This window comes from Suncus etruscus, chromosome 7, assembly GCF_024139225.1.
Source record: "Suncus etruscus isolate mSunEtr1 chromosome 7, mSunEtr1.pri.cur, whole genome shotgun sequence".
NCBI classification, from domain to species: Eukaryota; Metazoa; Chordata; class Mammalia; order Eulipotyphla; family Soricidae; genus Suncus; species Suncus etruscus.
In genome coordinates this window covers 101,091,496-101,109,399 of record NC_064854.1, presented here as the reverse complement: position 1 = coordinate 101,109,399, position 17,904 = coordinate 101,091,496, and the positions used below count along the sequence as shown (strand labels likewise).

General features: G+C 38.0%; 1 protein-coding gene across 1 annotated transcript in view; it reads right to left on the bottom strand.

Annotated features, from left to right (window-relative positions):
- Window positions 1-17,904, bottom strand: part of EIF4E3 (eukaryotic translation initiation factor 4E family member 3) — a 524,040-nt gene that overhangs the window by 133,178 nt on the left and 372,958 nt on the right. The window contains exon 7 of the mRNA XM_049776965.1: window positions 13,010-13,139. Within this exon, the coding sequence (XP_049632922.1) occupies window positions 13,051-13,139 (89 nt within the window). The 3' untranslated portion in view covers window positions 13,010-13,050. The remainder of the gene's footprint in view (window positions 1-13,009; window positions 13,140-17,904) is intronic.

The following is a 17,904-nucleotide window of genomic DNA, read 5'->3' as shown; positions in this document are numbered from 1 at the left end:
TAACTTTACATCAGCATTGCTTTTGTCATCACAAGCAGCCACTGCTGCTACCAACCATAGTGATTTTTACTGCACAGCTACCTGGCGAGAAACAACCAAAAAAATCAGTTCTTCCAACATGCTGCATTTCAAGGGAAGATTTGTTATTCTTTCATGTCTCGATGTGCCAGTTTCCCACATTTGGGATCTAAGACATGGGTTACGAAAAATCAAAATGTTCCCCTTCCAAATGATAGTTTTGTCAAAAAGAAGCAGCTTTAGGTAAACTATATATAAATATAGACACATACCCAAAATAAGTCTCAATGGCAACTGGGTGTGTGAGAAACTACCAAGACAGTTACAGAACATCTAGAGCCAATTGGAGAGGGAAAGCAGAAGGAACACTGGATTTTTAGCTTGCAGAAAACTTAAGAGCAGAAAACTTAAGAAGGGCTTGTTCACTCTCTGAAAACATTCGATGCATTATATGAAAGAGATGGGTTTTGTATAACCTTAAAGTACCACATCAAATTATCAAGTGCAAAGTTTGTGCCTGGTAGGTTTTAGTCCAGTGTGAAATAGAACTTAAGAGTTAGTTCACACTAAAATAGGCTTCCACAGGATATATGTTTTCCATCTTCGAGTTATTGTAAGTAGTTAATGTAAGTAGTAATACAGCCTCCACAATCAAGACACAAGCTGCAGTGAAGCAGAGATGAGATTTACCTTCCTTTGAACATTAAATGCCTATGAAAGTCTATAAACAATCACTACAATGCAAAGAAACATGCACACATATTCACACAGGCACATAAACATGCAAACAAATTCACATCATAGTAAACTAGATAGAATGGCACACTTATTTAGGCATAATTTAAGGTTAATAGCTAGCTACATAATTGAAGAATTACCAGCTGCCTTTTGTAATGTTTCGTGTACATTAACACATTTAATCCCATAATTATCTCTGAGGTAGATGCTATTATTATTCGCATTTCAAGGGTAAGAAAACTGAGGCACAGAAAGATTAGTTTTATCCAAAGATGATTCTTAGGAGCTGGCAGAGCCAGAATTCCGATCCCTGTTTTCTGGCCAATAGTCTGTGTTTTATTATCACCTCGAGGAACTGTTTACTACATATTAGAGGTTCTACACTTTGGTCCTAAATACTAAATAGTATGTTTTTTTTTTTAAATTAAAAAAAAAATAGGGGCCAGAGGTAGGGCATTTGTCTTGCATTCCTCTGACCTAGGACAGACCACGTTTCTATCTCCCAGCATCCCATATACCCCCCCAAAATCAGGAGCAATTTCTGAGCACATAGCCAGGAGTAACTCCTGAGCATCACCGGATGTGGCCCCCCCAAAAAACAAAAATAAGGTAAACTAACCATGTAAGTTTTATTTGTTTTGGTACGGGGGCCACACCTGGTGGTGCTCAGGGGCTCAGGGCTAATTCCTGGCTCTGCACTCAGAAGTCACTCCTGGAAGTACTTGGGAGAATTATGTGGGATACTGGGGATCAAATTCAGTCAGCTGCACGCAAGGCAAGCATCCTACCCACTGTACTACTGTCCCAACCTTCATTGAATGTTTTTAAACATAATTCTACCTTGGTGTATTCAGTTTCCTAAACCACAACACCCCTTATTTTTTTTTAAACTGGTTATTTACATGAAAGCGTGTCTGCAGCTTGGGAGTTCATCTTTTCTAGAGATTAGTTCAATAAAAATATCATGAGGCATAAACTGCATTTGCTTAACCATCAGAAACTTCCTCACATCCAAATAAAAACTAACAACAACAAAAAACTCGCATCTCCTTCAATTCTCATCCTAGGACAGACTTGCCCCACTTGGATAACAAAGAATACTTGGAACTCTGGGCACAGATCTTAGGATCATTCCTTCCTCCACTGTTTTCATGTGAATTCCGTTTTATGAAAACACCTCTTTCCACATTATTCCCCACTGCACAATCCACTTTGCCCTGATCCTTCCTACCTACTCCAAGGGGAAAAGATTGAAATCTTCAGCAGGAGGAGGAAAGAGGATGCATTACCGCATCATCCTTCTAAAGCATTCACACTCATGTTTTATCATTCTCTCTCTTTTTTCCATTCAGAAGATTGGTTGATGGGAGGATGAAAAGGATGTCTCACCCAGACATGCCCAGGACTTACTCCTGGCAGGGCTTGGGAAACCTTAAGGAATACTTGGGTTGAACACGAGTGAGCCGTGTGCAAGACAAGAACCCTATCCACTGTATTATTGCTCCAGCCCCTCATGTTTGATAATATTTCTCCCAACATTACTCAGTAAAAGTCAAATTAACAGTTCTAAGATTGATAAAAAAAAGTTTTACTTTTCCAACTCAGCACTACCTCTACAAGTTCAGCTATGCCTCGAACCATTCAAGACTGAGGAATCAGAGTTGATGTGCTATGTTTTTTGCTGTACACTTAATATTTATGCATATATTTTTAAAAAATATCTAAATCTTACATTTTAAAAATAAGCAATTAAGTTCTGGAAAAATTCACCTTAAATATTATGCTGTTGCAATATAAACACATTTTAGGAAAAAAATGTCTTTGAAAAGTATATAGATCTTATGTTACTCTTCAGTCTACTTTTCTCCCTGGAGATTTTTTTCCCCCTTTCACTTCATCTTTTAGCTCTGGTATCAATTTTACTTCTGGTTTATATTTCTTGGTTTAAGTTAAGAAAAAAAAAGGGGGGGGGGTCGTTACTAATTTCTACTCTAAATCTAGAAATAATCTAATCACACAAAATAGGCCTATTCCAAGCTATGTTTTAAACAAAAACTGAGAACATTATTATTTCATCAGACACTGAAAAGCAAATTATCAGGCTGGAGAGTTGGTACAAAGATTGGAAAGCCCATCAGGTATCTTGTTCTCACTGCTGTAGACCAGGGCTCGGCAAACAGAACTGGAGCCAAACTAAACGAAGGCAGAGTTCTCAAAAGGTAAGGCAAAAGTCAGAATGCTACTAGTACAAAATTCAGATTTTAAGTCTTTGCATTTGATTGGAATCATGTACATTTACAGATCCTCTGGCTGCTTTCACATATCAGAAGTGAGTACCAGTAAAAGATCTCGTAGAAAAGACTCAAATATTTGCCTTTTGGCTCAGACAAAGTTTTTAGATTCCTGACAGATGCAGAGAAGTTAGATCACCCCTTCCACCATCAGCATGATGATACGTAAACTTTTGTTTGTTTGTTTGTTTAAGTTATAAAATGTTTTCCAAAAGCACAGCAGTAGGAAGAGTACAAGAAGCTCCAGGCACTCAGCACTTGACCAGATAGATGAAAAACTCTTTGTGATTGCTGGAGCCCTGTCTGAGGGCTTGTTCCACAGCCCTGGGTCATCTGGGCCTCATGCCCCATGCCTTCAAGTTCTGCCTCCCTAGATTCCTCATGCAATTTTGAGAACGATTAACTATCATAAAGAATAAACTAACCTGCTACCTTTTAAGGCAGCAACATTATTAACAATTAAAAGGCTGCCGCTACACATGCACAATAACTTTCTTGTATTTTAATATGCATATCCATGGTCTGATTATAACAGCACAGAGAGATTGACAGGAAATGACTGAGTGTAATGGCTCCAAAGGAGACACTACATTGATCAGTAAATAATACACGTTTTTTTGAAACTGTCTAACTGCATTATTTACACTTGTCAACTCTCATACACTTTGGTGACAGAATTCTCTTTCAAAGATTTATGTAAAAAAATCTCTATTGCCGATTTCTAAATATTTTTAATATTTAAAAGTAATTTTAAAACTACTTTGAGGACATTATAAGGCTTCAGAATGTCACCTGGAGTTTTAATTGCAGTGTTCTTAATATTTGTGGTTAATATTTCCACTTATGTTCAGGGTATTTGCAAAGGCCTTCAAAAAGGTTAAAAGTTGCAGATGGGGACAGAGTGGCAGTACAAGGGCAGGGCATTTCCCTCACAGGTGGCCAATCCAGCATTGATCCCCAGCACTCCGTATAGTCCTCTGAACTTGTCAGGACTTCTCAGGAATTCTGAGAACAAAGCCAGGACTACTCCCTGAGCACCACCGGCTGTTGACCCCCAAAATCTGGATCTTCTCTGCTTGGATCTTCTCTGTGATTGATTTATCAAGCACTGGATTAAATCGATAGCTAAGTCCCTCACCCCACATTTTTCCACCCATTATTATTATTATAAGAGTGATCAAACAGGGTCAGGGAGATAGCTCAAAGGGCTGAAGCATGTGCTTTAAACTGGATCCGTGAGTTCAATCCCCAGGAATAGCTTCTAAACACCTTTGTTGGTCCAAAAACTAAACATAATAGTCAAATATACAAATAATGAGATAAAAAAGTGTAATATATCCCCACTCACCCATCACCTCACTTTCTAAAATGTCAAAACCTTGTTCTCTATTTTCTTTTCTTTTTTTTTTTTTTTGGTTTTTGGTTTTTGGGCCACACCCGATTGACGCTCAGGGGTTACTCCTGGCTATGTGCTCAGAAATCGCCCCTGGCTTGGGGGGACCATATGGGACGCCGGGGGATCGAACCGCGGTCCGTTCCTTGGCTAGCGCTTGTAAGGCAGACACCTTACCTCTAGCGCCACCTTCCTGGCCCCTCTCTATTTTCTTTTCTGAAGATTTTTTTTACATTTTTATTGTGGTAAAAGTGAATTACAAATCTTTCGCAGTAATATTTAAGGCAATTGTGACAATGAATGAGGGGCATTCCCACCACCAGTGTTGTCCTCCCCCTGTCCCTGTTCCCAGCATACATCCCACATCTCCCTCCTTTACCACCGAAATGCTAGAGGAACTGTTTCCCACTTGTACAGCTTGTTGTAGATTGGGTATCAATTCTGTTTGTAAAGGGATCTACAAATAACAGGTTAGTTTGTCCTTAAAAACCCCAATACACAGCTCTAAAAAAATATGGAAAGAAAAACCTCCTCATAGCAATGGGAAGTACATGCTGTTAAAATATCTATTCGACTGGGGATGGAGAGAGAGTACACTGGGGCAAGAGGCTTGCCTTATATGTGGCTGACCCTGATCCAATCCCCAGTACTGCATACAGTTGCCCAGGCTGTCAGAAATGATGTCTAAGCACAGAACCAAGAGTAAACCCTGAGCACAGGTCGGTGTGACCTCAAACTGCCTCATCCTCAACCCCCAAATACCTTTGATATCATTGTTTTTTTGAGGGAGGGGTTTGGGGGCCACACTCAGCGGCGTTCAGGGTTGCTCCTGGCTCTGGGGACCTTATGGGATTGAACCTGGGTCTGCCCCGGGTCGGTGGCGTGCAAGGCAAACACCTGCCTCTGTGCTATCACTCTGGCCCCAGATATATATCATTGATTTTTATAAAAAAAAAAAAATCTTGGGGCCGGGCGGTGGCGCTAAAGGTAAGGTGCCTGCCTTACCTGCGCTAGCCTAGGACGGACCGCGGTTCGATCCCCCGGCGTCCCATATGGTCCCCCAAGCCAGGAGCAATTTCTGAGCGCATAGCCAGGAGTAACCCCTGAGCGTCACCGGGTGTGGCCCAAAAACCAAAAAAAAAAAAAAAAAAAAAAAAATCTTGGGGTCGGAGAGATAGCATGGAGGTAAGGCGTTTGCCTTTCATGCAGGAGGTCATCGGTTCGAATCCCGGCACCCCATATGGTCCCCCGTGCCTGCCAGGAGTAATTTCTGAGCACTGCCGGGTGTGACCCAAAAACCACACACACAAAAAAAAATCTTGCCTGTAAATTATGCTGTAATTTTAAGTGAGTTGGTCTGGGGGTGTGAGTAGGAAGTTAAGTTTTTTTTTTTTTTTAAATCTCACCAGGGTGATGCTGCTGTGCAGGCAGCTCTGAGAATCAGTGATCTGGTAAGCTGGTTGGGAGAGGTCTCATCATTTTCCTATTACTATTAATTTGCATAGATCTGTACAAATCAAGCTAAATATCTGTTGGATGATATTAAAACTCAATCAATAGATTGGATTTTTCCTTCTAAAAAGTCAGCTGAAAACTACAGAAATCTCCCCATCTAAATCAAAGAGCTTTTAAAGAACACAGAATCAATTCAGAGAGGTGGGAGCAGCATGCCCTTCTAGTTAAAGATATAAGACCAGAGAGCTCAATGGGCTGAGTGTGGACTATAAGCTCTAGGGAGACCTGTAGAAGTGTACAACGTGGTGGCAAACTATATTTCTAACCCTTACTACATTATCCTGAGCAGGATACTTAAGCAGTGAACTACTGTTCTCTCAACAATAAAACCAGAAAGGAAAAAAAAACCCCTCAGAACTCAAGAAATATTGTTAGGACTAAATGAGATTAGCAGAGTGCTAGCAGAACCACTACAAGAGAACTAAAAGCAGAATAATGAAAAGGGCTGGAGCAACAATACAAGGGCAGGACATTTGCCTTACATGTAGCCAGGTAGGATTAGATCCCCAAAATCCAATATGATCCTCCAGGCTGCCAGGACTGATTCTATTTTTTTTTTTACTTATTTTTTTTTATTTAAACACATTGATTACATACATGATTGTGTTTAGGTTTCAGTCATGTAAAGAACACCACCCATCACCAGTGCAACATTCCCATCACCAATGTCCAGGACTGATTCTTAAGTGCAGAGCCAGAAGTAACCTCTGAGTGCCACTGGGTGAGGCCCCAAAATAAAACAAACAAAAAACCTAATTAACAGTTCGGGAACTTTTTTTTTAGGAATATTATAAAAATCTTATGTAACAGAGAAAAACTGAAAAAGAGATTATCACATAAAAGCACTCCAAGGTTTGGCTTGGAGCTACATGAAGTGCCACAAAGAGAAAACCCAAGAGTCCTCATCAGAATTGTTCACAATGAGTCTCCTAATTTTGTCATCCAGAGTCAAACATAATAGTTTATGAGCTGTGCCCAAAGTTAAAATTCACTCATTTGGGGGCCACAGTGAGTAGGTTATATTCCTTGCACATGGCCAACCAGAGTTTGATCCTTAAAATCCCAAATGGTCCCTGAACAACTTCAGAAGTGATCCAAAGAATTGCCAGAACTATTAATGTAAAAGATTAGTTAATGAAAGAAACATATATTGTCTAACTACTGTGTGTCAGATATTATAGTATTTTAGTATATAGTATATTGATATATTATAGTATATTGAGTAAACTAGGACAAGCTACAAAGACTGGTCAAAGGCCATTTACTCATTATGATTTTACCTATATTTCTATCAACAGTGAATCTGTAAATTTGCCAGAGTAATTCTGAGGCCATAGTCACACTCCATGAAAGACTGAATGCCTTTCATTAGTGATGTCTAGTGGATGTCCAGTAATGGACAAAAGTGGGATTAATATAAAACTGAAAATGTATCACAAATGCTTTTCACTCTTTTTTTTCTTTATTTAAACATCTTGATTACATAAATAATTGTGATTAGGTTGCTTGCCACTCTTGATTTAGGTAAAGGGTTTGATGCTTTATAGAAATGTCATGAGAACAAATACAGCAAATGCCTGACACATTAAAAGTTTACAGTGAATGTGTATGTCCAAAAAATTGCATGTTTAATCCCAAAAGGGGCTTACAGAGGAATGGAAAATATCTGCAATATAAATGCAGATTACCTTTATTACAAAATTGGATCATATTCTCATTCCTAGACTAATTTCCTATATCATAAAACCTATATTTGATTTTATAAATAGCATACACCAAGAATCATAAATTTAGTTAATGCTGAAATTTAACAGATTTTTTTAAAAATAAAAGTGAGAAAAAGGCTGTTTTAGAGCAAGTATCTGAAAGGACAGAAAGGGTTCTTTCTTTGAAGATATGTTTTTTTCCTCTGACTCTACCTCCTTGGGGATATAACCAGAGAAGAAATAAATTTCACAGCTAATATATATGAAGTAACATGTTTAACATTATCCAATGAATTTATATCTCCCCCACACCATATAAATTTATCTCACATAAACTGTCACCTCCAACAGAATTCATTAAAACAATGTTATAGCTTTTGAATGAAATGCAACCTTCTAATTGGAACTTAATCTTATGATAGTGGTTGGTGGATTTTCTTTTTTAATTGACAACTGGAATAATTCATTCTTTTGTCTTGCAGTTCTGTCTGAAGACTTACAAAGTAAATTTGACATAGATATTGGCTGGCCACTGCTGTGAGGTGTTGTAGGATAGGAGGGGGTGACTGAGGTCCTTTCATCACCTTCAGAACTCCTCCTGCTGTTTATAGGCGTGAGAGGATGGACATACTCACTCTCACCACCCTGAATTAGTGTACTACTAATATATTCCATTACCTCCACGTAAATGTCACGTTCATTTCTGATCTTCATCAAGCCAGACAATGGTTTCCACCTTGGCCCCTATAGCCAATTAGCTATGTGGAAAATATTCAGCCAATTACATTACTTGCATTAGGTTACAGACTAGAGAGAGAGGCAACATAAATGCCTTGAAAATGCTGCAGAGATAAAATGTAAGTTGACACGGTCTTCTCATGCTGGAGCTCAACTTTATACAATCTGATAGGCAGCTGCCAACACTCATAACTGCTTATTAAATCTACCCCTTTTTATGGTGTGAGTGAAGATCTGTATTTTTGCCAATATTAGGTTCATTGTGTTATGAAAGAGACCAAAATACTTAAGATCACTCTCTCCAGCTTATAAAACTTATTATATAGTTTATTCAATTGTGAAAATTACTTTTCAAAGTCAAAATCTCAGGGACTGGAAGTTTAAGCAAAACAAAGTCCCTTGGCCCAGTGGCAGGTTTCAGACCAGGGCAGATGAGGAGTAGAGGCCACCAACTGGCTCTTCTACCATAAATACCTGCTACCTAACCCCACCTCTCCCTAGATGCTATACCACCACCACCCACTCTAAAACCTAGCACAAAAAAAAATCCATGATCCCAAGTTGCTCTGAAAAGGCAACTTCTAGCCAAAAATCAAAGTATTCTATTATCAAATCTTCATTATTGTGGTCCCAGGGTCTGAAACATACAAAGCACATCCTCTTCCCATGTCCTATTACTTCCCTGTTTTTAACCTTTTTCTGAAAAATCAAAAGCTAGAGATTTTGTCATGAAAAAGATGCACAGGGGGAAAAAATAAGAAAAAGCAGTTGATGACAAGACAGAGTCACATGATGCTCACATTTTCACTCCAGATCCACCATGGAAGCACAATTCATTGGTAGGGACAGTGCCATGCCCGAACAGACTGACAAGCTGTATACAGTCAACTCTTCTTCAAGGAAAACTTTATGCAAATCCAGGCTGTTATTAGAACATTTATTAATAACACTGTGGCTAACTGCCTATTAAATATTCAGCAGACTTAGCCATGGATTCTCGTGATTGGCATCATATAGGTTCCCAATATGAACTAAAGATTCACCCTAGAGACACAGCAGCCCGAACTAATTCTCTGCTGGTGAACGGTGGCATTAAAACACCACATCACAAAGAGAGACCTGAAGTGGATAGCCCTTCTTTAACTGTATCCTGTCCTTAAGTTAATTTATTATGCAGTCATGGTTATCACCAACATAAATTGAGTACATTAGCTATTTTCTGACCTTAAAATTTTGCCATAATGATCTATTTGTGCAGAGCTTTTATCATGTAGTTTCATTTCTCTGCTTCAGAGTGAGACAATTTGTTGTTCTCACCATCTCTCCCTGTGACTACGACCCTGTTCTAACATAAAGACACTTACCATGAAACATTTCACTCAGCAGCAGGGTTTATTTCAAGCCTAAAGACTCCAAATTATCAGTTGTAACAATTAATAGGTGCTTCTTTTGGTTACTCAATAAACTGTAAAGTTCTAAAAGGCACAAAACTGTGAATAAATTTTAACAATGCAAGAACTAGATAGCTATCAGATCCATAATGCATGAGAGGTCACATTACTGCACATGGAGGAAGAGAATTAGTCCTCTGAGCAAACCTTGGGGGTAAGCATTGAGGAAAATAAGGAGGACAGTAAATCAGAACCCATGCTTCAGTTCATCGAATTTCAGGGACCTCTGCTTCCCAGTATAATAAAGGAAAATGTATTATGATCAGATAAATACAAAGCTCTTCCTTACTTAAGAAAAATATTATTCTGGTACTTGATTTGGGCTAACAGTAGGTTTTATCAATTCAAAAGAGATATTGTTTTCATTATTATTCTTCAGATTGATTTTTTGGAATAGCAATCCCGACTCAAAGAAAATTAATGAATAAAATGAATCTGGTTGTCAATAAATCCGTTCTTGGTAATTTTGTTAAATTTTATACATCAATCTTTGATAGTGAGATGGAATCAGACTCTCAATGCTAAAGACAGAAGTAACACGTCACCTCAAACTTTAGTATGCTGATATTTCAATACTTTCTGAATTCCTACCACATCTATCACTTCTCATGTGTGTGAGACAGATTCAGGCTTTGCTCTTAGTTTTGCCAGGTCCTTCAAAAATATGATTTTCATGATGATGCTGTGAAATTCATTATGTGCTCAATAACTACAGACATTCACAGACAGCTATCATTGTTGCACAGCAATGGAAAAACTTCCAGAACTTCACAGGTGAGTGAACGAAGATATTTGCCTAAGCCTGCACAGTAAGATGATCTAATCTAAGAATTCTATACGTTCCAAATTCCATAACTATTTACGTCTACTGTAGATGTTCTTATATAACTGATACATATTATTGATTACTCATTATCTTATTTCTTACCAATGAAAGTCAGAGTACTAAAAAGAAAGATAAAGAAGGCTGCTGTTTTTTATCTTTAGTTCTAATGAAAAGGAATGCAAAGGAAAAAGTAGCCATGTAATGAACTAGCCTAAGTAAATAAAAATTTTAGAGACAACAGGTTCTTTGGAGATTATTCTCCAATATTTGGTCTAGCTGCTTTACAATAGCTTGTTTCTTTTCTTGATCTATAAAATGAGAAGGATTTATCAATCTTTACTATAAATCCCTTACAAATCTGGTCCAAATAGCTTAATGCATAGTAATAACTTAGGAAGACACTCATCAGAAAAGGCTTGTCTAAGCTGCCTGAGCTGGATATATCAATCTCTATAAATCAGAAAAACTAGATTCACTGATAGAAGCCAAGAGAAGCAGGTTCCAGTCTGACAAGGCCTGGGGACAGAGACATTATCATTATTTTCTAGAGGTGCCACCACTAATTTCTCCGTTCTTAAAATAATGGGCTTTAAATTAAGAACATCAGCTGGAGAGATAACAAGGAGGTTAAGACATTTGGTCTTGCATGCTACTAATCCCAGTCCTGCAAGATCCTGCAAGCAATAGCCGGTACAGCTTTGGTGGCCCTGAAGACTGCCAGGGTGGTCTAAGTCTTCCCCAATACATAGGGTTCAAGCAGTACCACATTCCTGAGACCCTGCATTAAACCACTGGCCTGGTTGGGCAAGAATTGACAGGAAGGGTTCCTGGATATCCTTAGTACCCACTTGAAGGCCAAAATACAGAGAAAAAAAATCACAGCCTAGTGTCAGGGATCTTGGTATTACTGACCAGAATATTCTAACTTACCTGATTAACTTTAAATATAGGTCAAAACAGAGGCTGACCTATACTATGGTTATTTGTCAGACCCTCTAAGGTACCCCAGGTTCCAATACTACCCATTTCTATTTTACTATTCCTTCTTCCATTAAAAAGAATATGATTCAGGCTGGCGCGGTGGCACTAGAGGTAAGGTGTCTGCCTTGCCAGCACTAGCCTAGGACAGACGGACCACGGTTCGATCCCCTGGCGTCCCATATGGTCCCCCCAAGCCAGGGGCAATTTTTGAGCCCTAAGCCAGGATTAACCCCTGAGCATCAAATGGGTGTGGCCCCAAAAAGCAAAAAACAAACAAAAAAAAGAATATGATTCAAATATAATTCCACTAAGACAAATAAGATGAATTTATGTCAATGGTCCTCATCATTAAATTCACTTCACACAAAACCTAAAACAAAATGATTCCCATCCTAGAGTTGATTGATTCTCTTTCAAAGTCACCTAAGAATACTCTAAGAATTGTGTTTGTTATGGGGCTGTACGCAGCAATGCTCTGAGCTATTCCCAGTTCAGTCCTCTGTGGTCACTCCTGAAAAGGTCAGAGAGTCAATAGTTCTGGATATAAAATATAGGCCTCTTTTGTACTGAGCATGTATTCAGTCTATTGAGCTATCACTCTGGCTTCCATGTCAGAATTTTATTGAAAACACCTGGCCCAAATCAATTATTATTTTTGACAAAGGAAAATCACAATCGTTTATTTATTACTACAGAAGTCGTTCATTTCTAGTGAATATGATAGGAAAAATCATACAATACAAAATACATACATACACATAAAATGGAAAAATAGCAACTTTACTTTAATCTCCCCTTAAATTTTACAATGAATCAATTGATAAAGTGAACTATGCTAGAAAAATAATGGCCATAAATCTTTAGTAAATCTTTGAGATTCCAAATTTCCAAACTCTTTTACTTTTTCGAGATCTCTAATTATGTGGATGCCTAGAGAGAAAATCTTCTCATTGATAAAATCATATTTAAATTTCCTCCAAAGCTCAAAACAGGGCCAGCATAATTTCAGGGTAGATCGAAGAAAAGATGAAATTGCTCTTTACACAAAGCTGATAATTTAGGTAGTATTTTTTCAGTTTGATTAAAAAAACACATAAACAAAAATAAAAATAAAGTGCTTATTTTTCATTAAGCTTTTGAAGAAATCCTCAGATCATAGGAGTTATCCAAAATGATTCTACCAGAAACAATGGCAGTGTTTGTCCCTTCTTTCAATATTACAATCTTTCGTCTTCAATGGGCAATTGTTCTGATGAACTGAAGACTCTGATCAGTTTCCTGCACCATGGAGAACCCACTTCAGCCAACTTTTTGTCTTATGACTTTTCAGACAAATAATCATAGACACTTACCCTTTCGGTCAGCAGGCATCACATCCATTGATTCATAGTTGTCAGCAAATCAGAGAAAGAATCGAAGCCCTCACCATTGCCCAAGTGTTTAGGTTGGAAACTGGAATTGTTAACAAGAGCTCCTGGGACACTGTAATACAAAAATATTTTTACACATAACTAAGATTTAACTTTAAAAACCACCACTTCCTTAAACTTGAAAACAGTCAGACACAGAATTTAGAGGTAGGGGAAAACACCTTTCAAAGGAAGATATGTCAATATATCAAGTGTGATGCTATAAAACAGGAACCGGAAATACTATTCTGAAAGACAAATTTATCAAATATTTCTACAAATATACTGAAAGGAGTTTGTTTATAGTGGATCTTGTACCAAATATTTTAGCATTACAAAAATATTTAGTTTCATTATAAAGACCTCAGGTAACAATAAATGACTTTAACTCAAATATTGCATGGAGAAATATGACATTTTTATTAAATAGTCATCCTTGCTAGAGAATAGAAATGACAATATTAAAAAATAATTTAAACTATTAAAAATAATGAACATAAAAATTACTAAAAAATGCTAACCATTACCTTTTCCTTCAGAATAATTCAAAACATTAATTATTAAATTATTACTGTGACTCATATAAATAGTTCCACTGAAAGACAAACTATTTAATGTACAGCTATCAAAATTGAGAATCCTGAATTCGAAACTAGTATTGTCACCATTCAGTTGCCTGTCCTGACACAGTCATTTAATGTCACAGGCTTCAAGTCTTCTATCTGTAGCATCAGGTCCATAAATGATGTTTCTCACTGCCTTCTTTTTTCTTAGCTTGTCTTTTTTGACAAAACCTATTTATTAGACAGAACCTAAGTGATTAGGACTTCTCCTTTAAAAATTAAAAGCTTTTACCTCATATAATTCTTATCTGCTACCTATACCAAAGAGGTGCTAAGCAGAGAGTTTTATAGGTATGCAGAAGAATTCTCACTGCTATTGGTGCCCACCCCTGGGGAGTGGCCAGCAGTGCTGGCTGATAGCATCCCAAGAGTGCCATGGAAGATTTCCATTCTTCTTCGGAGAGTACAGCTCCAGTTCTCACATGAGTTTGTCCAATAACATCATACTGGGGATTTTTTAAACTTCACTGTATATAAGCATAACTTAGAGAACTTTGTAAAATCAGATCCATGGGCCTGCCATTCCTGGAAAGGATTCAACAAGTCTGGGGTGGGACTTTAGAGTCCATTTCTAACAAAGTACCAAGAAATATTAATAGCATGTGCCCTGCTCTAGCTCTATTATGCCTTATTCAACCATCAAACCCAAGAAGCATGTATCTAGGCTCAGAAGATCTCTCCTAATGCTACTTGTCAATGCTACTAAGGCAAAACAAACCTAAAACAGGGTTGATATTGTCCATCACCTTGAAAATAAATTCCAGAATTCTTCTATGGGCTAGAAGGGCTCACATATTCTTGTCACTTTTTACTTCTATGCTACTATATCCAGCCGCCAATGTTGTCCCCAAGACAACACCAAATAGGCTTCAATTTCAAGAAACTCAGATGTTTTTCTGTCTTGGGACTGATGCACTTGCTTTTCCAGCTACCTGGAATGCCAAGTAGTTCATTCCTAACAACTGGACCTTCCTTGTCAGAGGCAAGTAACATATTGGCTGCAAAGCTCACATCCAGAAAAAGGCTTTTTTTTTTTTTTTTAATCTAGCTGACAAATAAATTCCTTTACTCTCAATGACATCATCCTACTTGCTTTTTCTGGCACTCCTGTCATAATAGTTTTTTTTTCCCCAGTTGCTCACTTATTTTCCCCTTAAGAATAAATACTCCACCAAATAAAGGGTACTTCTCTGCATTGTTTACCTTTATCTACCCACTCCCAAACCTTAAGGAAAAAATGTCTGGCATACAAAAGATAGAAATCAGTAAAAATTTATTGACTATAGCATATGAATTGACTATTGAAAGAATATTTTTTATCATTCTAAAAAAATATAATTTTTTTTTAATTTTTTGGGTCACACCCAGCAGTGCTCAGGGGTTACTCCTGGCTCTATGCTCAGAAACCACTCCTATCAGGCTTGGGGGGACCATATGGGATGCCAGGATTCGAACCACCATCCTTCTGCATGCAAGGTATGCCCTACCTCCATGCTAATTACAATTTCTTTTTGTTCTTGTTTTTGGGTCACACCCAGCAGCACTCAGGGGTTACTCCTGGCTTATACTCAGAAATTGCTCCTGGCAGGCTTGGGGAATCATATGGGATTCCGGGATTCGAATCACTGTCCTTCTGCATGCAAGGCAAACGCTCTACCTCCATGCTATCTCTCCAGCCCTGCTAATTACAACTTGTTAAAGATTCATTTTGTGTTTGAAATAACCTGAACATTTTGCAAATGTGCATTTTTTTTGTTGTTGTTTTTGGGTCACATCTGGTGGCACTCAGGGGTTACTCCTGACTCTGCACTCCAAAATCGCTCCTGGCAGGTTCAGGGAACCATATGGAATGCCAGAACTGAATTCAGGTCCATTCCAGGTCAGCTGCGCTCAAGGTAAATGTCCTACCACTGACTGTTTTATAAGTTTGTTTCATTTAATTCTGTTCATACAACAAAGTACCTAGTAACTATCTAACTCATCATGCGGAGAAGAAAACACAGGAAAAGAGGTCAAACTTACCACCAAGAGTTTGAGACTACAAAGCACAAACTCACAGAAACTTAATATTTTTTTTTTGCAATCTATGCCCTAACAGCAATTTTAAGTGTTTACCATATATTAGGCATTTGACTTGAATAAGTTTTTACTACAAGACCATGATGAGATACATAACTTTCAGAATCTGTGACTCTTTATTCACACAGGGAAATCTCAGATACCCCATACTGAGAAGATCTTCCCACTGACTGGGAAGATTTTGCAAATGGGGGAACTGGGCCAGGAGTAAGGTATAAGGAACATAAAGGAAAGTGTGCAGAAGAGCTAAAAAAGCACCCCCTACCCCCATGCTTTTTCATCTATCAAAGGCAACCACCAGAACTCAAAAAGCCACATACTGTCATGGGGAGACCATAAGCCCCGGGTTTCAAGATCTTACAATACTATAAACTGAGGCAGCTACCCAGATTTTAAGTCTGTAAAATTTCATCATTTTTCAAAGATAGCAACTAATTTTTTGATAGCACATGCTTTTAAATTTTTACTTGGATTTACACTCCTGTATCAAACAACTTCTACTGGCTCCCTATACCTCCAGTTCCACAAGTTCACAGGGAGTAGGAAACACAGAATTGCTGTAACAACCAAAAACAGGAACCATAGATAGGACCTGGGTACCTAGGTAGAGGCCTGCTTGAAAGAGGGAAGGTCTTAAATATGTTTGCAAGAAATGAAAAGTGAGGTGGAAAAAGCTTTCCATGAGACTAGAATATTCTATCAAGGGTTTGGGGGTGGATTCAATAAGTCAACCTAAAACCAGCAGTGGGGACAGAACCCCTGGAGAGCTCTGGAGGAACCCTTGTAGGCACCTGAACCTTCATTCAGGGTTGATTCCCAGCGCAGACATTAGTTGGTCAAACAACCTTCTAAGAACAAGATCATTAGTGCTGTCTTGCATGACTTCCTATAACATTAAATTTATCATCCTGTCTACAAATAAAGGACAAAGTGGCCTGTGGCATTTATATTTGTTTCTGTTCTTCTGTATTTTGTTAAAAGTCCAAGCAATCCAGGACTTAATTCTGTCTCCACCAAGCTCCATAACTCTGGCCAAAAAATATTATAAATAATACATGAAATATATATTTATATATAATATATTATGTATATTTATAGTATAAAATGTAAATAAATTTTGTACACATACACATATATTAGCATACATTTATATATTATAAACCACAAGCATTTTAACTCGAACCAAAAGTCGGAGCTCTAGAAATGAAAATGAAGACAGCTGAAATTAAAATAAATAAAACACCACAGAAAATATGCAAATATATTTCCCAGAACACTGCTGAGATGAATATTGTCTACATAGCTGTATATACCCACAAAAACTATCTTTCAAATAAAGGTGAAAAAAGGAGCATTTTAGACACACAGAACCATGCTACCTCTTGATAGCTGGATAAGGAAAGATGCATTTAAGTCAAAAGGAAAGAAACAAAGTTATCAAGAAGTTAGAGGAGGAGATAAAAAGAAAATTAGAAAGTAAAAGAAAAGCAGATACAATGATAAAAAGTACAAGTCTGAAAAAAAAAAAAAAAAAGTTGTCTATCTGCCCCCCTACCCAGCACATTCTTTACATAGTATCCATCACCAAGGCTTGAGATGGGGGTCACCAATTGGAAATGCAAGTTCCTGTCCTGCATGGTCCAGAGGTTCTCTGGTAGGTCCAATGTCTGACCTTCAATGTCTTACTATCGAGAGCCCTGCATTGCTCTCTCTCCAAGAAACAAGGGTGAACTCAGCCCTGGGAGGTCCTGGAGAACATACCAACAGGCCTTTGTTCTTTTCCACTTTACAAGAGCCCCACAGACCACCTTGGCCCAGGAAGTCAACAGCAACCCGGCCTCAACCCTGCTAATCAGAAGCTGCAATAAATTAAAAGCCCATTAAAATATTTTAGAGAAAAGCCTAGAAGTGCTGAAACATTAATTGTGCCATATTCAATCTGTTTTCCTAGAGATTTGAAAAGCCAGATGACCATCCTGGGGGTCATTAGAAGGAATGAGGCTTTTTCTCTTTTCAATTTACATATTTAAAAATGCATATATTCTCACAGTGGCCACTCCACAGGCTGTCCAAGTCCCTAGGCTACTTCACAGTCTGCTTTTAGGGAAAGAAACCTGAGACAAGCTGCCTTGTTTT